Raw genomic sequence first — 24670 nt, forward strand, 5'->3', positions numbered from 1 at the left:
GTCTTCTTTTTTCACTATAGTTAGTACCACATACATCTGAGACGTTCTCGCATTTTTGCACTGACTTTTTTTTACCCATTTCGTGCTCCAGTTTTTGCTGCGAATGAACCCCGGAGTTCCATGGAGACTTCATGTTCAAGACTTCTTTGGTACAAGTAAAATATATCGATTGTAGCTTCAAATAACGTAGCCTTAGAGGCAAATTTATAGCAGTATGATAAACAAAAAGGAGCATTGCTCAGTTAGTGGAGTGGTGAATATGGAGAGAGTCGTTGGCCAAGTTTAGGCATATTCTTTGCAATTTGTGAGAGAATGGATTGGTGGAATAATTCCCATGTCCGGGACGTTATGATAATTAGGTCCGAATATCATATAATGACACATTTAAAATTCAACTATCAACAAAAGGCAAATATAGAATATTAATTATGAAGGTAAATCTCAGTTATAACATGCATGAAACTCAGGTATATTAAATATTTTCTATACAATCATCTATACATCTTAAATTCTTAATTAAATGACTAATAATTTGATAAAGGTTTCCTTTTATGCACTGGAATTTATGCCGTGTCCACAGATTTATCAAGTGTAGTCTTAAGATATTGTGGTGGCTAATTCTCTTTGAGAGTTACATATATTGTGGACAAAATAGACGCCTCTGAAAAGAGCATTTTCGGAGAACAATGAATTTGATTGAAAGACATCACCCTATACATGAAAACTATGCAATTGACAAAAGAATATATATGTAGCTTCCTAATTAAATATTCGAAAACAACAAATCTCGTTACAACATAACCATCTTATCCGTCGTCTTTTCATACCGATATACCATCCATTTTGAATCTTTTATAAACCTCTTGTTTTGCAGCCTGTTAGTTGAGAACCAATTAATTTTAACCGTGATGCATGTATTGTCCTTCAATCCAAAAGATTTTTTTTTAATATATATATATACACATTTTCACTGTGTATCTATTTCAAGAATATAAAATGATTTCAGCTCGGATTTGAGTTTGGTTATTTATCATTCACAAAGTAAATAACTTGAACTTTATGAAATTTTTTCAAGCTCCATTTCTCATTTCATATATATGTCTCAAATAATTGTCACCTTTCCCGACATTAAAAAAAAAAAAAAGAAAGAAAGAAAAGCAAGAGGGTAACTTTGTTAAAAGTATCCGAAAAGAATGGAAGGACAAATTGGAGTTTCACAATATAATATAAAGGAATGGTGATGAATTATTTTTTCCCAAAGAGAGCCCATCCGATTGTCTTTTTTCCTCCTTTGTATTTATCTTTTTCCTTATCTTGCATGCCTATTGTGTAGAGAATAATTTGCTCTCAAAAGAAAAATAACACAACCAACTCCAATGACGCCTAAGATTTAACAACACAGATTCATACAAACAACCCAAACTTAATTCGAGTAAAAGACTTTCCGGATGATGCAGATGATTATTATCGAATTCGATTCCAATGTGTCGCTGAATGTATTGATTCTGTGCAATATAATCGAATTTTTTGAAATAAAATGTTGAAAAGCATAGTTGCCATTAGCGATTTGTGTTAAATCTCTACAAAAAATGACAAAAGTTGGGTTATAATAAGTTAGCATCACCATAATAAAAATGCAACCTCCTACCTTATCAAAGAAAGATCATCTCCGATATGTCAACAATAACAACTCTTACATGTAAGCAAATACCCATTCAAGAATTGCACCAAATTTATTTACTTTAGATTGGCCATACAAACTTTAATTCAACATAAACTATATGTCTACCATCACATTCTTTTACCATTAACGTGACTAAAGCCATTAAAATGAAGTATTTTACCAAACAAGTTAAATACTTCTCTTTTCTAAAAGGAAAACCACCCATTCTTTCATCATATGGTTTGTCAGGTGATTCCCTTTCATTAACAAAACTCTCTTTTACACACATGGATAGAGAAAGAAAAAGAAAAAAGAGAGGGTATACAAAGAGACTTTTGCACCACATCACTTCTTTTTTCTGTCTTAGGTTTAATTTGCAGCTTGTTCATATACTTAATTACCTAGCTAATTATACACGTATATTATATTGATGGCAAAGCCTAATTAAAATGTGGGTCCAACCGGATTAAGAACATGACAATTAGCAGCAAATTACATTAAACTAATATCAAGTAATGCATGTTATTGAATAAAACACAGTTACTCGCTAGGATCTTCTTTATCTTTCTATTCTATTACACAATTAAAGTAGTTCAAACACTCTAACTTTACGTTAAATTACATACTAACTTCATAATGCATGGCACATATTGGGATTTCGATTCCCACAAGATTGAGTCACATTATTGAGCATGCAAATTCGGCGTCGCCATAGTCGTCATTGTAATGATCATCTTGACCATTAACATCAAACATTGGATAGGCCGGTGGAGGCGACACATAGTAGCACGCGTTCGAGTACACATAAGACTGCATGGGGAAAGGCATGGCATAATATGAATTGTACGTAGTGACACCAGGCGGTGTAGTACTGTAACTCATCCCATATTCTGGAGCAGCATAGTGATATTGTGGAAATGAGAAGATTTGCTGACATGAAGGGCTCGGATTCATTTGGGCAATGGCCGGCTTGGGAATTACTGTAGGCGGAGGGGATCCACTCCTTGAAGGTGCGGCTGCAACACCGTCACCATTGTCAACCCCTCCGTTTGTTGATCTGTTTTTCCCCTTTTTCCCTTTCTTTTTCTTTTTTGTTCCTCCGCCACCATCCGAAACTGACTCCTTCAGTCTGCCGCCGCCATTTTCCTCGATTGCCGATGCCACTAGTGCACAATCATCAGCAGAGGCGTCATCGTCCTCTTTTGCATGTCCATTATCTTTATTATAACTAATTTCATCTTTCTTGGCTGGTTTTTTCTGATCATTGCCACTTTCACCATCTTTGCAATCTTTAGAGTCCTTTTTGCTCTTACTTTTCTTCGACTTTCCGGACTTCTTCCCTTCTTTATCGGGGGATCCCGGCCAAATCTCGGCATGTTTCCCCGACTTGACAAGTTTCTTGATCAATTCTTCAGAATCCACATTCCCTGTTACTAAAACTCTTTGTTGCTTGCAGTCAATCTCAATCTTATACACCCCTGATGAAAAAAAGGAAATAATCAAAAAACTTAATATAGCTAAATCTACACATAAATTAAAGCATTTGAAATCAACCACACATAAAGAAACACACTATTGCGTCACACATTAACCTGAAATATTTTGAAGGACTTTCTTTACTTTCTTCTTGCAGCCTTCACAGTGGATAGACACTTTTAAACCCCATGTCTGCATATAATAATTATTAAGTATAAATAATTGAAAATAAGCATAATGAATTATACAGATACAAACATTTGTACATAAGCATCCAGCGACTACCTTGTACTTGATCAGGTTTTCGGAGGACTTTTCATCGCCACCAGCAGACGACTTCTCCATTCTCTTGCGTGTTTAAAGGAGAGTACTTGAGTGGAAGAAGAAAACAAGTTAAGGGCTCTCTAAGTCTCTTGTGTAATGTTTTGCTAGTGATAAATTTAAAGTACTCGCTGATACTCACCACCTCATATATAGGAAGATATAAAGCAGCAGCAAACAACAAAAAAAACTGATTTGCCCCATCTCTAGGCTGTGGAAGCCACACAAGAAGCACAAGCAACAGGCCATGCTGTATGGGTATTACATGTCATCAAAGTTTTCATATTTTAGTGTTCTCGCACTTCAAATGAATTAAAAAAAAAGTTGTTTTCTTACTTTAGTCACTTGCAGTACTGCATTTACAATGACTTCCAGTCTGGGATAATAATATATCACTGAGCTATCTTTTTTACTTTTTGATAAAGAAAAAATAATCAAAATTTGTACAGTGACTACTTTTAGTTGACAGAAACCGCCACCCACACAATATTCTTCTTTAGTATTTCTTTGGACTTTTTTTTTATACAATGGGTTGGAGGAATTTCTTTTCTGATATAGCTATTTTTCTGATTTTAATGCAGGTTATCTAAGAATAAGCTAGTCTTGCATAAAGTGTATGATTTTACTTTAAAGTTTGAGAAAGAGAAAAGATTATTATCATTTAAAAAAGATTAGCCATAAATTAATGGTATAGTGTTTGTCTTCCAACTCCTTAAAAGTGAAGAAATCTTGCACCATTTTACGATTTTAGGCCATGACTTGCACCATTTTTAATTGTTTTACAAAAATACTTTCGTCAAATATTTTTATATATGAAAATACTTTATATATATGATGTTGAATGTTATCTCAAGTTCCTCTTCGGTTCTGAAAATCGGGTCTTGAATCACGAACAAAATAGCAGCAAAAAGAGCAAGTCGAGGCAATGAATCTCCTTTGTCACAAGACGAAATTGCCCGTATCAAAGTGCTATACGTTGCAAGCAATCGTCTCCAAGATACAGCGAACAATAATATGTTTGAACTTTCAAGTCTGGAAATGAGAGAACAAAATGCAGCAATATGGCATGAAATTTTCGAACCCCAACCATGATGTAGGAGAGGATTATTTATAAAAGATGACCGGATGCGTAGAAGAGACGCGTCTTTCCATACCGGATGCGGAGAAGAGTTACAATTGGAGGCAACGGACACATGGTTTGGTGAAAAAGCAGCCAAGAGCAGATGCTTTGAAAGCCAAGGGACGCTCAGTTTTCAGAAACAACACAGCGCGCGCAGCCGCGCGACAACACGCGCGGCCGTGCTAGAACAACGCGCGCATCCGCGCGCAGCTCTCTGTCCTCCAGGCACATCAATGCGCGTGCACCCGCGCGAGAAGCCACGCGGCCGCGCGCATTGCTCTGCTCGTTGGCGACCGAACCAGCAGCAAGCGCGCATCCGCGCGCCTACGCCTATCCATATGCATCATGTTGGTGCGAGCACTACCAATAAAATTTTAATTTCCCAATAAATTAGTATTGGTCAAAGACCACACCGAGCTGAGCCGGGCGGCCGGGCGCGCGCGCGTGTGTTTAATTCACCGAGACTTAGCCTACTAGGCGTCCTCCCCCGTTCAAAAATTTCTGGTACCTCTTGGGGCCCAAACCCATAGTTCAAACTAGGAGCTTATAAGGGAGACTCACCATGACTAATTTTCCAATATGAGACAACTCTCACTTCCTTTACCACTCTTCTCTTTATTATTTCATTTATCCAACATCCGCCTCCACAAAAATCCCGCTTCATGACAAATTTTTAATGTTTTTAGTTTTGTAACATTTTGATAATTTTTTATTTTTTTTATATCATTTATTTAACAAAAAACCGTGTGCATACAATTAATACTTTACAGAGTAAATAATTATCTGACGTGTTAATAATTAGGGGTGCTTGCCTCGGAAATAAAAATGGTAATTTTGGTTTTTTATATTGTTTGTAATTTTAGTTTTAATCAAATATGTATATTGTCAAATTACAATTTTAGTTCATTACATTTATTTTTTGGCATCTTTAATTTTTTAACACCGGTCTATATTTAATACACGTCAATATTTTTATTAAAAAGGACAGAATTACAAGGCAGATGACTTAAATTTCATTAAAAGTTAAAACATATACCACAAGACCATGTACAATGAACAAAGAAGACGAGCGGTGATGCGTGTGCTTCCTGGTCCACTAAAATAAAAATATATTTAAAAATCCAAATAAATAATAATAAATCAGAAAAATTATAACAAATATCCTAATTATAATTACATGTAGTTTTTTAATTATGTGTATTTTTTAATTACCACAAGTTTCAATATGACTTGATCGAACATATTTGAAGTTTACATATGGATGTATAGTGGAATTCATCCCCTTTTAAATTATGAATAATTTTTAAATATGTGTATTTTTTTTTATTTTGTGTAATTTTAAATTATGTTCTAAATTTTAATTAATTATATGTAATTGTATTTTTTTAATGATGTGTACTTTTAAGTTTTGTTTTAATTATTCTGTTTTAAAATAAAGAGTTAATAAAATGAAATAAAAAATTTATATTTTAATATCATCTTTGTAACTTCGTTTCACTGCGGTAAGAAAATGAGATGAAATTACCAACGTTGACATCAACATAAAAACTTCATCTCGTCCTTAAACATGCTCTAATAAGAACAACTTTCCCTATTGAGTATGTCTATATCCAAGGGGTGAAATGCATGTACATATTATTTTTGTAATATGAGCCTTAATGTATGGTGTGCATATATATATATTGAAATGAATAACTATATATTTATTCCAATATTGATGCAGAGGAAAATGTCACACCAAATCTTCCAAATGGTCAAACAAGAAGAAATATTCCAACAGCAGAAACCACTCTTTATTCAGAAAAGCAAAAGAAGAGAACACAACATTAAACAAGCCCAACTTATCTTATTTATTCGTCCATTAACAAACGTTAAAAGACGCAAAAACATTAGAAAACAAGGGGACGAACATAAACACAGCCAGCTCGTCACCATACGGAAGATCATTGATCAATGCTTCATTGTTGCTACGACCTTCTGCCACGCCGCCCGGCCCAAGATATCAGCACACCAAGCATTCACATGCGGCCTCGCCTCGAACAAGGCCTTAATCTTGGTGCGGAACAAGTTGTTGATAATTGGGAGATGGTGCAGATCTGCCAAGCTATAAGCATCTCCTCCAATGTATTTTGATGCAGCCAAACGTGACTCGTAAATATCCAGAATAGAGGCTAGCTTTCCTTCGTTAGCTGCCACAACACTTTCGTCGACAGCCATGCCTAGCATGGGTTTTACCACGAGTTCAAATGATATTTTTGATGCGGCGGCGTCGAATGACTGGGATTCAACTTCGACCCATACTGAGACCATAGCCATTTTCTTGGGATCTTTGGGTACAAGCGGAGTTCCCTTATCAGCATATTTGTGCGTTATGTATTGAGTCACTGCCCTCGATTCTAATATATTTCATGTTCAAAAGGGGAAAAAAGGATCAAAACAGAAACTTGCATATTTTTACCAATCAGATAACTAAAATCCATTTTAAACAAGAGTCGAAGATTGAAATTGTTATTTTCCACCTTTTCTAAACACGAGTGAATCGAAACGCAGAGATACGTAAAACAATTTCCGCAATAAATCCAAGATTAAAAGAAAATACTAGATTCAAAACGAGAAAGCTTTAAGGTATAAAGAAGGGGAACATACCAAATAGAGTCAGATCTCCATCTTGAAGGACTGGCACAGCCCCGAATGGCTGAATCAAGAAGAACCCACAAAAACTCGTCAAGAAACTCGGAATCCACAAACAAAAAATGAAATCAAACAGAAGAATTGAGTACTATCTCCCTACATTGAGTGATATGAAAGGCTCCTTCTTCTGCTGGCCTGAAGATAAATCCACAAACTCAAATTCGTACTCGAGCTCTTTCTCTTCCAGGCAGACTCGGACTCTTTGTGCGGCTGGAGAAAGAGGGTGTCCATAGAGCTTGATCGCCATTGCTATGCTCGTAATTGAGACAAAGCTTTGAGAAAATTATCAGCGGTTTAGGTTGGTTTGGCTTTAGATATGGTGATGTGTGAGGTATTTATTTTGATCAATTGCGAGTGTCACGTACGCACGTTGATTGTGTTTACACCACTGATTCCGAGACTGAAAAGTGAAAGCAAATTTGATAAATTTAAGCATCATAAAATATGCGGTTTGGATTCGATTGAAAATATTTCACAACTCGTAATCTCACATAATCTAATGGTGAATTGAGTTGGATTAGAAGAAAAATATTGATTTGAATTAATAATATATGCATAAAATATGCGGTTTGGATTCCATAAAAAATATTTCACAACTCGTAATCTTGAACAATCTAATTATGAGTTGAGTCAAATTGAAAAAAAAATATTGATTTGAATTAAAAATATATACATAAAATATGCGGTTTGGATTCGACTGAAAATATTCACAACTCGTAATCTCACCCAATATAATAGTAAGTTGAGTTGGATTCGAAGAAAAATATTGATTTTAATTAATAATATGACAAAAACTTGTGTGAGACGGTCTCACGGGTCGTATTTGTGAGACGGATCTCTTATTTGAGTCATCCATGAAAAAGTATTACTTTTTATGATAAGAGTATTACTTTTTATTGTGAATATGAGTAGGGTTGACCCGTCTCACATATTAATATTCGTGAGACGGTCTCCTGTTCTAATAATATATAGGGGTGGGTTTAGTCAATTTTTCCCAACAATAGCCAACAACTTTCTAGCTATATTTATGGTCGCACCTTAAATATTTTCTTTGAAGAAATAAAAAAGGCAAATTACGCAAAAATCTAATTTGAATAATTAAATAAAAAAAAGAAGTTAGGTTATACATGACCAATTTTGCTATTAATACTTGATTTAATAAATGATTTGATTATTGGAATTAAAATGAGGCCATTAAATTAAATAATCGAAATCTAATATCATGAATTAACAATAACTAAAAATAAAAGTTAAAGAATTTCAAATCCATTTATTACAAAATCATCCTAATAAATCAAGTGATTTTGTGTTATAGATTTTGTTTCTTTTTATTTTTCATCCATTTTCTACTTTTTCTTTCTTCTCCCACTTTTCTTAATTTAACCCAAGTTTTTTTTTTTTTTTTTTTTTTTTTTTTTTTTTTTTTTTTTTTTTTTTTTTTTTTTNCCCAACATCCAACAATCCACAAGCTCCAAGTACTCTGCGTTACTTCACCCACCGAGATTTATTCCCATGTCCACTAAATGGCACAATAAGTCTCTTGTGATAAATTTCGGAGACATATCTCCATCAAATTAATGACAAATTATTATTATTTTTTTTATCAAAAATATTAGTTTTTATTTTAAATATAAATAAATTTTATGAGACATATCTTCAATTAAGTCAAATTAATGATAAAATATTATTTTTTTATTTCAAAAATATTCGTTTTATTTTAAAATATGGATGGACCCTAAACTTTAAGTTCTACACTCAAATCATGACTCGTAATTGTGAGAGATCATTACGATTATGAAGACAACAAGCATCATTAGATAAGAAAATTGGGAAGTTTCAGTAAAAACACCACCGATATACGATAATTATATATATAATTTATATCATTTTTCATAAATAGAACAAGTGGTTATATATAACGATGAGTTATTATAATTTTTAGTAAAATAATAAGTATTTGATTCAATACAAAGCGAAAAATAGACGAAGAAATGAAAATGATTGAGGGGTTTTTTTTTTTCATTTATAAATAATGGAGGGTAAAATCAGCTCGATATATATAATTTCGGGGACAAATATTACCTGAACTTTTTTTTTTTTTTTTTAAATGGATCCGATGAATTAGCCGGGGCTCAAATAACCGTATTGAATGTTCACCCATCCTAGTATTATACTATGCAATTAAAAGTAGAACTTTTAAACTATATATGTATGTATGTATGTATGCATGCATGTACTCTTACCGTTCGTTTGGATGAGAGGATTTGGTAAATTTATATTACAATTCAAACATAAAATCAATCGATTAGATGATTCTTGGTTGGGAATTATTCGATCAATTAAACCATTCAACCCATGCAAACAGAACAAATGTAAGGGACCAAAGACGAGCCCATATAAACTTGAGTAAATATATATGCGTTAAACCAAACAAACTATGTATACTGATTATTATTGTCATTCTCCGATCCACTAACCAATTCAAGTTGACAAATCTAATATTTATGTATCATCTTTTATTGGTTTAATTAATTTGTTTGGTGCCACATGCATGTTTTGTGTTTAGGTGTACAGAGTGATCGAATTATGATGCTTGAGCTGCTATATATTTTAAAATATTTGAGTTGTATAATTGACATCAGCTATAGTTCCTATAATTAATATCAGAACTAAGGTTTGCAATTATCACAAAATTTAAAAAATTACAACTTTCTGAAATATCATAGCATATACATAACACATTGATCACGACTATCGATGATCCTTATTTCATACAATCTCATATTATTCTATACTAATATAATGTATTATCATCAAGTCACTAACTGTCATAAATTTAAATAACATTCGAACATCCCGGTACCTAGTCATTATTCTATTAATCATTATATTCTTAAGATATATAATTTGAACCTAATTTTCTCAGTTACCATTTTCGAACTCAATACGTCTACGACAGAGATGTAATGAAATATGACAAGCAAACAGTGAACAGTGAACAAATTTAATTTAGGCATGGGCCAAGATAGCCAAGATTGTACAAGCCAGAATAACATGGTATTGGCTTTTAAGCCCAATCTAGGCCCACCATCTAATTTTTTTTTTTTAATCTTTCCCACAATAATCCGCGCCAAAATTTGAATTCTGATAAATTTTTAAACACGTGCTCCATTTCCCAGAAAACCCCACTAGCTTCTGAGCATTCTAAACAAAGCCAGAGGGGAAAAATTGGGGGATTTCGATTAATGAAGAGAAAACCCCTGAGGGGAAATACCAATAGCGAATTCAAGAGACAGATAAAGCACTCTGGCGTGATCGTGAAAGGGTCACTGGCGGAACATCTGACGGTGCCTATGGAGCGATGTTCACTCGGTTTACCTGTTGAATCGGACACTTCTTCGCGATTCCAAAAGCTTCTAGATGCGGAAGCGAATCCATCGGTTGAGGATTTGCTGATGGATTTTGAAGAGTGCGCGGATGAAAAAGGATTCATCCTCAGTCAAGATTTCTTCTGGTAACTATGTATACACTTGTTTTGGACCACGGTTTTAGCTGCGTTTTCTTGATTTGTGATTTCTCTCGTTTACCTACTTTTAAAATTGCAAGCTTTGTAATGCGTATGCAAAGTTTTACAAAGCAAGAATATTGCAACGAAAAGGACAAAAACTTTTTTCCGATTTTAGAATCAGTCATACGAGGGTTGTCGATGATTTATTTATTTTATTTATTGCAGTACACCGGACTATATCACTCCCGAAATGCCTGCAATGCCAAACAATTTAGATTGGAATAAGGTAATTGCAAAGAATGTTAGTAGGAGCTGTTTGAGTTAATGTTTGTGTTTTCACGAAGTTTTGAGGCTGAGTTACTTGAAATTTTTTCGCAGGAAAACATCCCATGTCCCAAGTCACCAGAGAAAATTAAAACCGTGAAACGCAAAAGGCAAAAACTAGGTATGAAAAGCTGCATATCCGGCATCATGATCCACGATTATGGTTTGCTGAAAATTATAGCTCTCCGAGAGGTCCTTAAGCCTTATACGTCTCATATTAACGACACTGTCTGTTTTGCTATCATCATAAAATAAACACAGAGCTAATGTATCTTCAAGTTAGTTCATTCTTCCATGATTTTTTCCATAAAGCTCAAATTTATGTGTCAACAGCTTCCTCAACTATTAGTATTATACGTCACTCTGCTGCAATTTAACTCCAGAAAGAGTTACTAGATAATTGGAATGTTAGCTTTGTCATTGAATGTGGACAGTATCCTGGTGACTAGAGCTAGCGACAAGCACTCTGTTTGTTCACATTGTGGAAAACGGAAAACCAAACATCAAGAGATGTCTTAGCAGTTGAAAAAAAGATAGATATGTGGTACTGGTTTCAGAAATTACTTGTTGCTTGTTAAATGGACTCTTGTATTGAACAAATCCAACAGCTATAATTGTGTTTTCCATGCAATTGTCACATATTTGTCCTGGAGCATTGCCTAATTAAATTTTAGTAGTTCCTGGTCCTTAAACCTATAAATAGTCACGTGTAAATTAAAGTCTGTACCTTGCACAATTTTTGTCACTTTTATACATGGCAATTGTTTGCCTAACAATAACCCATTTTCATATGGTAAGTATGCTTATTTTTTTCACTCAGATGCTAAAATCTTTTCTACTTTTTCCATTTCGCTGGGTGATTCTCACATTTCAGTAACTTTGCTTCTCCACTTGTCTGATTCAATTTTTGTTTGTCATCCAGATGTTAAATCCACGTCATCCCCTATATCAACAGTTGCTATCCATCAAGAGTGGGAAGATCATACTGACCACAGTGAAGAAACAGATGAGATAAATACAGAAATACCAGTTAAATTGCAAAAGAGTCATGGCTTTGTTTCTAAGTCTGCTGTAGCATTAAGGTGTAGGGTCATGCCTCCTCCGTGTCTAAGGAACCCATACCTAAAGGATGGATCAGAATCAAATTATGATCCCTTTGCCAATCAAAGATCTAAATGTGCAGGTTTGCTTTACTCAAAAAAATGCTTAGATTTTTTTTTTTGGGAAAATGATCATTCGATTCTAAATATTGGTTATGCTAGTCGTTTCACCTCATCTATGTATCTTCATTAATATGTTCCTCAGCATTATGTCCTCATTAACTTGCCCGTTTGGTGTCTGCAGGTTTTTACCCTGCTGGAATTGGCGGTGATGGGCTTTCCCGTTACATGACAGATTTCCATGAAATTGAGGTATCTTGGAGAATCAAGACAGCTTTGCTGTCCTTCAAAAAAGAAAAAAAAAAGACAGCTTTGCTATATTTTGATTGTGCAGGTCTAATCTCATAGCTATTTGTCTCTTTTCCAGAAAATTGGTAATGGAAATTTCAACCATGTTTTCAAAGTCTTGAAGAGAATTGATGGCTGCATGTATGCTATGAAACAGAGCATGAGGAAATTGCATCAGGACGCGGAAAGGTATTTTATTGTTTCCCAGCTGTTTGTGACAATACTTTCTTTTGTTGCTGATTATGATTCATTTTATCAGGCGCAAGGCTTTAATGGAGGTTCAATCTTTGGCTGCCTTAGGTTTGTTGCATACAAATACTCTTTTATTATTTTGTCACTTCAAGGTTGATATTCTCAAGACTATCATTTTTCTGTTTATTTTCTCAGGGTTCCATGAAAACATAGTAGGATACTATTCTTCTTGGTTTGAAAATGAGCGACTTTATATCCAACTGGAGCTATGTGAACACAGCCTTTCAATGATTAAGCCATCTAAATTATTCACGGAGGGTGAAGTTTTAGAAGCAATGCATCAGGTGAATGATTTTGGGAGTGCAGTCATTCCAAACTATATTCAGTCATTAACTTCTTGCATAAAATCTTATTTATATTTTATCTAGGTCTTAATTATTTAGTATTGACCCATTAAGTTTAAGATTTCGGCATCCTTTGCAAGGAAGACGTTGGTTGTGAATTATGTCTGGTTGATACTTTGCAAAGTAGATATTATGCAATAATATTTTAGTTATATTTTATCTGAGTCTTAATTATATAGTATTTACCCATTAAGTTTAAGATGATTCGACATTATTTGCAAAGTAGATGTTGGTTGTGAATTATGTCTGGTTGATGTTGAGAAAAAGAAGTAATTATGTTACTTGTTTGATCTTGAGATGATTGGTACTGACTCAGATGACTTGCTTAGAGTTTCTAAATGATGCTTTGTTGCTTAAATGATATCCTTAGAGTTTCTATAAGAAAAGCTGTAAAGAAGTCACGGTCATCACCTGTCTTACATGTCCCAAGCTAACGGATGCATCCTATTACATTTAAGTTGCATTATTACATCTGTTCTCAGGATACTTCTGAATTCAAAATTTCTTGTTTTTTAACAGATTGCCAAGGCATTGATGCACATACATGAGAGAGGAATTGCTCATTTAGATGTAAAGCCAGATAACATATATGTTAAAAACGGAGTTTGTAAACTTGGTGATTTTGGCTGTGCTACTCTGCTCGATAGAAGCCTACCAGTTGAAGAAGGTGATGCACGCTATATGCCCCAAGAAATCCTGAATGAGGATTACGATCATCTGGACAAAGTTGATATCTTTTCCTTAGGAGTTTCAATCTATGAGCTCGTCAGAGGGTCAGCTTTGCTTGAGTCAGGGCCTCAGTTTCAAAATCTTAGAGAAGGAAAATTGCCTCTTCTTCCTGGACATTCCATGCAATTTCAAAATTTACTCAAGGTGCTTTAACTTCCTGCATGATGATGATGGAAATGCTTGAACTGATGTTACTATCGTTTTTTTGCTTTTTCTTCCTTTTTTTTCTCTGTTACCGTTGCCATATTGAAAAGTTGCTGAACATTTATATGTTATTGGATGAAATTTTCGTTTGGGAGCTCTAAATGTTTTGAATTAGTTTTGTGTTTATTCTATTGCTTTACGTTGTCTTAATCTTGAACTGAGTACAACACATGATCTCAGGTATGAGCAAATTAGTTATGTTGGGGCATTAATTTACCCATCCATGCAAATAAACCAACAATATTTTGTCATTTCCTGATTTGTCCAGGTCATGATGGATCCTGATCCAACACGACGACCTTCTGCTAAAGATCTAGTCGAGAATCCAATTTTTGTCAGGCACCAACGGAACGGCAAATGCAAGTAACCAAGTTCAGTTTTTATGATAGCTTCTAGAGTTGCTGTTTCACTTGTGTTTGAATCGTGTGATTGCAGAATATGACCTATTTGAAGAGAATCGTACAAGATTTAAACAAGGAATCATTCAACACTGTTTTCTTCATTGTAAGCACCAATAGTTTCAAGTATAATGGTGCTATTTTGCATGCTCTAGATGAGGAGAAACTGTTGTATACTTAATACTTGTACTTTTGTTGTATTATGATAATTCAATCGAGGAAGAAGTGTCTCAACAGGTTTTGGCACATAAATTGTGCAATTTTGATGTAAAACCTGCACTGAAATAGAGTTGATTGTTGGATATGGCCTAATCGGTAATCACGGGTCTTCTCTACAAGAAAGGCACGACGTTCAACGAATGCAACGTTCCTTTTTCTGTTGCCCTTGCTGTAGCTGTATATCACACATATACTTCAATCAACAAATCTTGTTGTGGCGGCCCCAAGTTGTGTAACTGTGCCTCAGTTTTGTGGTAATAGAAATATTGGGTGGAGATCATCCGGTGCAACATAACATTTTTTCCTAAGAATTATGCACATCAAGCTCATATCGAATGTCACCAATGCATGCAGCATATCATTTACCCTTGCAAGTTATGCATATCAAGCACATGCATGTTAAATGTCACCTAATGCAGCATATGATTTTCCCTTAAAAGTTATGCATATCAAGCATATATCAAATGATTTCACAGTCAAGTAATGGCATATACCGGATCGATTTTATGTTATATCATAAAAAAATTCATGCTATGCCATGAAGATGTTGTAAGGGATAGTTACATCCTATGTACGTGATTTCTCGTGATATGTTATAAATTAGACCATTATATTACCAAGTGTGGAAACAAATCCAATGGAGCAATTGTCTATAGCTGCAAATCCCAAACTTCTGCTCGTTCGATATCTTTTTTTTTTTCCGAGAAAAATTTCCACAATCTTAAGAGCAACCCCAAACTCAAATCACAAACAGTTTCATAGAACATCGTCAAACAAGAATTCACACAACACAAGATTGCTTTACCATGCATCAAGATTCAACCAAAAAGAAAGGAAAAAAACTGGCATGATGCAAACTATTTTCACAACCCCATATCTCTAAATTCTTCTTTTCTCCATCAAACTCAGGCCAAAATTATGAGGAACTGGAGCCTCTTTAGCCTTGTTATGATTAACCCTTTTTTCTTATGCCTCTTTATACTTACGCAAATATCTTTTTAAAGCCTCGGAATACTCATCAAACCCTAAACTCCCCAGAGCCCAACAGATATCATCTCCATTAATGGTCTTTCTCATCTCCTTCGAAGAGGCTTCTCCGGTCACAAAGCTGATGAATTCTGATACACATTCTTGCATAGTTTCTTTACTTTCTTTATTTTAACTTATTTTAGCAGTCGTACGTATCAATCAACTAGGACAAGAAGCATCCGACCAGAAATTCAAGTAAAGTAGGGATACTACGTATGGTCGCACTTTAGTATCATTGAATAATTAACAATATATTCATTTAGTAACATCAAATATATCTTTAATTAATTTGTATACTCTCCCATCACATATATTTAGGTTTAATTTTGTTTTCACATAAATTTTAAAAAATTATTGGAAAACAAATTTTACAGATAAATTTCTTGTTAAACTCTTATTTAATATCTGTTTTAATATTATATAAAAACTTGTTAGAAATAACTAATGTATTTTAACGATTGATAAAACAATATTAAATATAAATGTTGGACTTTATATTTGAGATTAACGAAACCAAAAAAAATTGTCTTTATATTTGAGACGGAGAAAGTCATACATGATCTTTCAATTAATGTATTCCATTAATTTTGTTCGTTAATGACTGTAATTAATATTTGAAGGGTTCTAAAGTTTAATGACGTTTGTGAAATTTAAAAGTCTAATTATATTTAATCTAAACTTTTATATACTCTATAAAATTTTAGTGATATTCATTGTAAACATTTTAGAGTTTTTAAAAGTCATGTCATATTCAAACTTGAATTTAAATACTCTTCTAAAGTCTATAAGTATTTAAAATGACAATAGACTTTTAATGACTTAATGTAATTCTATTAAGTACGAGAATTAAAGTCTAACGTACAACTATAAAATGTCAAAAAATGTCATTGATTCTACCTAAAGATTTGGATAAGTATTTTTAAGGAATTATATCAAACTCACTTTCATTTCTATTAAAAATAATATCAATACAAATAATAATTACTTTATTATTTCTCGCCCATATGTTTTGTTTCTTTGACTTTTTTAAAATATATTTTTTATTGCTAATAATAGTTTAAAATAAAAATAATTAGCATAATTAATTTTATTTTTCGAGTTCTGATCACAAAACTTTGCGCAATTTGAAATTATAAATATTAAAAATTTTAATAAAAATTTATTACACTGCATAACAAAAATAATTATAATATTTTATCGACCCATAAATTGAGAATAATAAAAGTTATTCACGTTCAACTATTAGTTTAATTTTTTTTAAAAAATAATCACAATCTTAAATTATAAAATCCAAAGGCTTATATGAAAAAGTTTACAAATATCAATAGAAGTAATGCAAAATAAATTTACAAGATTTTGTGAAAATATTTAAAAATATGTGAGAGTTTACAAAAGTAAGTAAAAATATATCTAACTCTCCAAAAATCTATTATTTAAAAAAGTTGACAAATATTTGCCCTAAATGACTTGAGGTGTATTAATTTTGTTTTAGTGAAGAAACTCCCATATTAATGGGCCACCCGGATATAAAATCGGGCTTGAAATGACTTGGGCCAAATCATCATTTATTGGGCTTTCATCAGTCTGTATGTCACCCATTACTAAATATTTATATTTTTTAAAAAATATATCATTTATGTTTATCATTCAAACGAAATAATAATGAAAATATAATTTAAAATGAGTTCCTAAATTCGTAAATGATTGACTCATGCAACAGAAAGTGTTTGCCAATGGTGCATTTGGATGACTATCCCATCCCATTTGTTTTGACACTCTTAAATTTATAGATTCGAATTCATTTATTTTCAATATTATGTTAACGTAATAGATTTCAAATTCCTACAAAATGAAGTAATATGATATCATTCTATCAAATCTTTTTCTAAAATTAGAAATCCTTCCATTCAAATACAACATAAGAAATTAATCTTACAATTTAATTCCGCAAAATTTTATTCTCATGATAATTTATAAATATGAAACTTAACACTTGCAAAATATAAGAGTATTAATTATGTTTAAAATTTTACATTACCAATTTAGTTAGCCCGAAGTAAGTATTTGAATCCAATAAACATTCTAAGAATGCAAAAAAAAAAAAAAAAAAAATTAATCAATAAAATTTTAAATATTTTAATTTAATATTTTTGTATTATTACGTAACATGCATGACCCATGTTACAAAAAAGGCCGGTGATTGATCAGAATGCCCAAGTATTTCTAGTTTGCTCTATTAATGATTTTAACATTTAAATTTAAGTTTTCTATATTTTTGGCGATCTCAGATGTGTCGATATCAATTGTGTCAATTACGTGGATAACTGGTACAAATCATTATACAAGGAAACAACATTTTTTCGTGTTATTCCGGTCCTCCAATTAATAAAAAACAAGCCTTGGTCCAATAATTTAGTTTTTTTTTTATCTAGACATTCTCTTCAATTGGAATGCTGACATGACAATAAATAAATCAGCAATGTCTAGCGTTATTTAAGAGTTATGTCAGTAATATCTAATGACAAATCAACGTTGCGATGAAAAAAATGAGTATGAGTTTAATAGAAGCCAAATTACTATCGTAAGACCGAATTTTGACAAATTAAAGAACCAAAATACAATTTAGATCAAAGCACAAGACGGATTTTGATATTTTTATTAATATATATACATAATATATATAAATGAGCTGAAATAGAATTTTAATTAATTTCTCATTATTATGATAATTAAATGATTTATAAATTAAATTTCTTTGATTTGTGTCACTTTCAAGGTGGGATCAAAAGGTTGCAATCAAATTGAATACAAACAATGCATTACAAAACAAATAAGCAAACAAATGAAAATAAATATATAAATAAACAAATAAATTGGAAGAATAACCGTTGGCATCAAATTGACTAAGCAATTACACGATCGATGCGATACTGCCGAACAAAGTTAAATATAAATAGCTCTTTCACCTTTAAATTATACCATTTCCTGAAAATAATGTTTAAATCAAACAATTGTACTTAAACAAGTCGATAATACGATAAATCAAACGTCAATTTTTCCTTCTAAATAATAAAATCCGTTCATGAAAGGAAAAGAGAGCACAATCTTGGAATTATTTCGTTTTTTTTATAATCCAAATAATGTCTAACTTTAAGGTTAATGAAATGTCCACTACACATTTTTATTTAAAATGTACTAAAATTTTTTTTTCTTTTCCTCCTATGCTACTCTCGGCCGAAAATAACCATACATAGCTATATTTTTAAAAATACTTTTGCACCATTTAAAATAAACCAACCAATTCTATTATTTGAAAATCCAAAAGAAGGTATTTGAAATATAAAATCGTAAACGTCAACCAACCCTAAACTAACATTATTTCAAAAATAAACTTAAGTCTAACATCCTCTCAAAAGCATATAAATTATAAAATTTTTGAGTAATCATAAACTTAATTTTGTGAAAATTTACGATGGTCCTCGGGTTGTGTACACTTTCAGTCCAGCTAGTTCAATTATCAAGTCCTCCATCAATATCATGTTCACATGCATTGATCAAACCTAGTGAGTCTATTGACTCAACAAACCTTAATCATGATAGCAATTAATACATATACATTCACAAGCAACATCGAAAATACTTTTAATAAAATAATTTTTCACTAATATGCATAAACTTAAAAATTTTCTTTTCATCAAATACTTTTTCCTTTTTCCTCAAATATTTTTTCTTTTTCATCATATACCTATACATTTCTCTTTTTATTGAATTTAGATCATCAATTGTGACTTTCGTATTAGCTATAGGTCGATGGATCCATTTACGTATTACCACGGTACCGGACAGCGGGGACATTAGCGACACTCTCACCCGTCAACTGAGCATTGACCTTACATATCATCATATCATCGTATTAGTCACAATCAATTCACCTTCTTCAACTTTTCATATTTCTATCACTTATAAAAATTCATGCACATATAAAATATATTTCTTTTAAACCAAGCATGAAACATGTCTTTTAGCATTAACGTTTCATCATAAAATTCCATAAACATTTTAACATTTATTACAACATTCAGGGCAATGGCAGGACGTCTAACATTTTTCAGGTGTAAAATGACTGTTTTGCCCCCGAAATCCTAACTTTCCCAATTTATCCTTAGACCTTAAAACGACGACCCAAATCATTCCAAACTTAACATAACACCTTAAAATACACCCATAAATATTTCTTAGACGTAAACTTAAGCTCCTCAACTAATTTTCCAAATCGTATTTAAACTTAGACGTACATCCCAGTTTTGACTCGTATTGAGTTGAAACTTAACCAAACTTGAACCAAAGTTCATTAACTCATAACTATACCATATACAACCCAAATCAAGCTAATTAAGACCCTCGAACTAGCCTAGGACACCTGATGAATTTTAGTCCCTATTTTTCGAAAACCCTAGTTTATATTGCCTTGCAACCTTCGACCCTAGCCCTTAGCCAACCCGTCCAGACCCTAACCAACCCCCTTGGGGCCATGACTGACCCTCAGGGACCCTAATGGACAGAACCTAACCAGCCTAGAAGCTGCAGCCCTCAAGCCGTGACAAGACCCGTGCGCGACTTTGCCCTTCGCCCTTGAACCAGCCATCATGCAGCCTATCTAGGACCATGACTCAGCCCTCTTAAGACCCCTGGACATGCCCTAACCGCACCTAGCAGCCACAATCACTTAGGAAGCAAACCGCACCCTAGCCGAACCCTAACTCACTAATAACCAAATTTTCGTTCAAGCCATCAACCTTACATGTGTAGCCCTTATTTATGCATCTATGGACCCTTAACGTTTTGTAAAAACGTCCCTTCAAGTACCCATGCCATGTCAACCCCTTTGTGCATCATTAGCAAGAGTTTTAAAAAAAGAAAACTCTAGTTTTATGCATATTTAGCCATAAAAATGAAAATACAAGTATTGCATCATATTTTTCATCCAAACATAATCAAATACACGTAATATGGTGTGAAAGATGTTTGAAAGAAGATTAATGTGTGCCTTTGTGTATATTACATTCGAAAATCAACTTGCGATGCGAGGACGCCGGCGGCGAGACGAGAGAAGAAGCTTGCTGAATTTTTCTTCAAACTTGTGCGAATTACTCTCAAAATTTTCGTGTGGTGTGTGCTGATGTGAGAGTCCTAGTTTTCTAGGTGATGGGGCGTGAGGTTGAAGGAAAATAAAAGACTCGGAAGCCTTGATTATTTGATATAAAATACATGATGCAAGCTTAGGCCCATTAACCTAGTATAATAGGTCCAATAAGCCCATTAGTTAATATTTAAAATATTTTGTTTAAGAAGATTTGTGAAAATATTATCCGAGTTCTCAAAATGTCCTTATTTTTATCGAAAATCGATTACCGGTTTAAAATACGACTCAACGTATAAAAACACCTCATTTTCGAAAATTTCATTTAAAATACACCACACATTAAACAATTAAAAATAATTATTTAATAAAAATATTTTCCATCATATGGTCCCCGGTCTCCGTTCCTCTATCGCATCTCAAATAACTTTTAAAACACAGTTTTATGCATTCTAACAGAAAACCCTATTTTAAACATGTAAACATAAACACCATAGTTAATTCATGCCATTAAAACTATTTAATTAGTCATTTTCTATTTTCCTTAGATTTGCATGCAGTTGGATTACATCATCGTATTTTAGACCTTAGAGTTAATCTTAAATTTTTTGAACTTAGAAAATAAGGTATCTTAGTTTATGTCAATTAGCTAAATGTCTCTATTGTTGGCATAGCTATATATTATGAACTAATCAGAGTAAATAAATTTAAATTCTTGTTGGGTTATTATTGTCATTTCTTGTATGTACTTACTGCTATTGGGATCTATTAATTGTATCGATGAATCCCACGTAAGTGACTTGTTTCAGTTGTTTGGTAACTAGTAATTCTTATTTTTGTAATGTTGTGGGTACTTAATTTGACCTCTTTGTTAGAAGTTGGTGCAACTTTCACATTCCAATTCATGTTTTCTTCTTGTTTATTACAGGCTTCTTAATGGAAGGAAAAAAGTTTTTTACTTTTGTTAATTCATATTTTTGTAATTCGTAGTAGCTTGAAAATTCCATTATTCATCATTTTACTTGGTATTATTCAAATATCTATTTATTATACTGCATTTAAATATTATCAATTAGTTTAATTATCTATCTACAAAAAAGTATACAAAAGTAGTCTTTATAATAAAGTCCTTGAACTTCATTTTTTTTTTCTCAAATCCTTTATCGAAAGAAACAATCCCAATGTATTTGGTATTCTTCTCTTTCAACTTAAATCTAATAAGAACAATAATAGTTCATCTGCAATAAAATATTTATCTCAGTAAATGTATGAGATCATATTTTATTTTCCTAGGGTTTTTGCATCCAAATGAGCACCTTTTTTTTCTGTATTCTGTATTTCATTTTTAATTTAGGCACACTTTTATATCATTCCATATTCTTCAAACATGGCCATTTTGTATGGAAGTTTAAGTTATTGTCATCTATACACGAAACTAGCAAAAAATTTATACTTTGTGAATAAAGGAATTAAACTAGGGGGATTTCTCCATCAGCTGTCTCCTATCACAACTATATATATACCACATAAGCCAAAGTAGGCCATATTCATATGTTGACATCCTAAGCCAACAAAGAGCGAGTTAGCAAGACTTGAAGGGATTTCGCTGCCCTCTTGTCCTCCTCCACTTCAACCAAATTCCTCATTCCCAAAAAACAAATCCCTTTTTTGGATTACACTTGCACCAACATCGAGAAACCAGAAAATCCAATCTTGGGCCCAAAAATAGCACTAAAAGAAACTTATTGTATAATTACTAATTAATATTATTATTTTTTATAAATCTAAATGTCAAATATCACAGGTGATGAAGGGAGTTTCTCTTCTGGAGAAGTTCAGCAAAGCCAAGAACAGAAGCTGCAGCAGCACAACCAGTTGCTCGCGCAGGTGACCACGAACAGCAGCAATGGCTCCATCTCAACTGCTAAGAAGAAACGAAATTTACCGGGAACACCAGGCAAGTCGTATAACTCTTATATCTTTTTCTTGTCCCATTCTATTTTGTGTGCTTGGAAATAAGTAATGGATTTTGTGTTACTATATGACTTCACACACAGAATGGTGAGTTACAGTTAAAGCAGATCGATGAAGTATTGATCACCAAGGTAATAAGAAGAAAAATGTAACATTGTGGGATGTTTCTAAATTTGTTGTTCAAAATGATGACAGCTCCAAGAAATAATAATTTAATATACTTTTAGTGTTGCCTTAAGTCATACTTAAGAAAGAGATATTATTATTTAAAAAAGGGTCCAATAATTGCCTCTTTTTTTTTTTGTGAAATTTCCAATAATTGCTTGAAAACTGCAATAATTAATTACCATTGTGCTTGTTGCACATATGCATATACATGGTTTTAGCTCTTCCCCTACATTTATTCTGCAAACATCTCGTATGGAATATATATATCTTATATGATATGAATATTTATGACGAACTAATTTATTTGACGTAATTATTTGGGGTCAAAACTGTTTTGGTTCATTTTATTCATCGTTAAAAACTAAAGAAGGAAAGACCAAAAAAATCTGGTGAACCAAAAGGGTTTACTCTGTTAATATAAGTATCCAACTTTGGAGGGAATGCATGCACCACTTTCCCTTATTTTTAACAATAAATTAATGTCGAGAATTATAAAAAAAATGTTCAGTTCATATCTTAAACAATGTTTTTGAATCATTACAAATATATATAAAAAAACCAAAATAGTTTTATATCCAAATAATAGTGAAGTAAAAAATTATTTACCCAAAATATTTTTCACTGTAGCGCAGCAAAGTAAAGTGAAAGACAATATTTTTATTATTAATATGGTTCCCCACGCACATACATTTGTGTACACAAGATAATGGATTGAACATATATATCTCTAGGCCAAAAAAAAGTAATTTATGTTTCTATATATAAAATCTTAGATTTTCATATAAACCAGTCTTGTATAAATATGGGATAAAATTGTATTTTAGGCTGCCAATATTTGATTTTTTTTTTCATTTTTTAGAAGTTTAAAAATACTAAAAATGTACCTTAATTTCCTTTTTATTATGAATCAGATCCCACAGCTGAAATTGTTGCTTTATCACCAACAACCCTAATGGCAACGAACAGATTTGTGTGTGAAATCTGTAACAAAGGGTTCCAAAGGGATCAAAATCTGCAATTACACAGAAGAGGTCACAATCTTCCATGGAAGCTTAAGCAGAGAACCACCACTGAACCTCGAAAACGCGTTTACATCTGCCCCGAACCGTCGTGCGTGCACAATAATCCTGCACGAGCCTTAGGTGATCTCACCGGGATCAAGAAACACTATAGCAGGAAACATGGAGAGAAGAAATGGAAATGTGACAAATGCTCGAAGAAATATGCAGTTCAATCTGATTGGAAAGCTCATCAAAAGACTTGTGGCACTAGAGAGTACAAGTGTGATTGTGGAACCATTTTCTCAAGGTAATCTTTGCTTTTAGTCATCAGGAATCCTATTGGTATTTCAAGTGTCATTCATATCAGCTATGTTCATCATCAGGTCAGTAATGCTCAGCGAAATATATATTTATATACACACACCAATGGGAACTTCGATAGAGTAGATCAATTATCCATATTTAGTCATGTTGTATCTTCATGTGGAGTTCATTCCCCACATGCAAGGCTAAACATGGGTCATTGATCTTGGGGTCAAATTTAATCAGATAGTGAACGAAGAACGGAGGACTAAAAATCTATATAAACCAATTTTCTTTTTTCCCTGAATTTTTTAACTGAAATTTCCTCAAAACTACTTTTGGTGTCAAGTTATATATA

General features: G+C 32.8%; 4 protein-coding genes across 6 annotated transcripts in view; 2 read left to right on the top strand and 2 right to left on the bottom strand.

Moving 5' to 3' along the window:
• Positions 1-2155: 2155 nt before the first annotated feature.
• LOC140969037 (uncharacterized) lies at positions 2156-3746 on the bottom strand. 2 transcript variants are annotated; one of them, XM_073430283.1, is made up of 3 exons: positions 3422-3746; positions 3256-3331; positions 2156-3141 (listed from the first exon to the last, which is right to left on the bottom strand). In XM_073430283.1, exons 1-3 carry the CDS (start codon positions 3482-3484, stop codon positions 2342-2344), a joined length of 939 nt encoding a protein of 312 aa, XP_073286384.1. In that variant the 5' UTR covers positions 3485-3746; the 3' UTR covers positions 2156-2341. The 2 variants fall into 2 exon arrangements, with proteins under 2 accessions (XP_073286384.1, XP_073286454.1); XM_073430353.1 differs by having other exon boundaries at positions 3425-3735.
• A 2603-nt stretch (positions 3747-6349) lies between these two features.
• Positions 6350-7633, bottom strand: LOC140989390 (glutathione S-transferase-like). The gene is made up of 3 exons (XM_073458599.1): positions 7372-7633; positions 7227-7275; positions 6350-6976 (listed from the first exon to the last, which is right to left on the bottom strand). Exons 1-3 carry the CDS (start codon positions 7516-7518, stop codon positions 6531-6533), a joined length of 642 nt encoding a protein of 213 aa, XP_073314700.1. The 5' UTR covers positions 7519-7633; the 3' UTR covers positions 6350-6530.
• A 2822-nt stretch (positions 7634-10455) lies between these two features.
• On the top strand, positions 10456-14792 carry LOC140969167 (wee1-like protein kinase). Of its 2 annotated transcripts, none has more exons than XM_073430470.1 (10): positions 10456-10785; positions 11005-11065; positions 11158-11224; positions 12026-12286; positions 12448-12515; positions 12631-12740; positions 12811-12851; positions 12939-13087; positions 13667-14020; positions 14349-14792. In XM_073430470.1, the coding sequence occupies exons 1-10, from the start codon at positions 10517-10519 to the stop codon at positions 14445-14447; spliced, it is 1479 nt and encodes a 492-aa protein (XP_073286571.1). In that variant the 5' UTR covers positions 10456-10516; the 3' UTR covers positions 14448-14792. The 2 variants fall into 2 exon arrangements, with proteins under 2 accessions (XP_073286571.1, XP_073286647.1); XM_073430546.1 differs by lacking the exon at positions 14349-14792 and adding an exon at positions 14196-14284 and having other exon boundaries at positions 13667-14066.
• Positions 14793-22444: 7652 nt separating this feature from the next.
• The window catches only part of LOC140969306 (zinc finger protein GAI-ASSOCIATED FACTOR 1-like), a 4899-nt gene continuing 2673 nt past the window's right edge, over positions 22445-24670 (top strand). Inside the window, exons 1-2 of the mRNA XM_073430651.1 lie at positions 22445-22823; positions 23920-24316. Coding sequence (XP_073286752.1) covers positions 22655-22823; positions 23920-24316 — 566 coding nt within the window. The 5' untranslated portion in view covers positions 22445-22654. The remainder of the gene's footprint in view (positions 22824-23919; positions 24317-24670) is intronic.

This window comes from Primulina huaijiensis, chromosome 1, assembly GCF_012295235.1.
Source record: "Primulina huaijiensis isolate GDHJ02 chromosome 1, ASM1229523v2, whole genome shotgun sequence".
Classification (NCBI taxonomy): domain Eukaryota; kingdom Viridiplantae; phylum Streptophyta; class Magnoliopsida; order Lamiales; family Gesneriaceae; genus Primulina; species Primulina huaijiensis.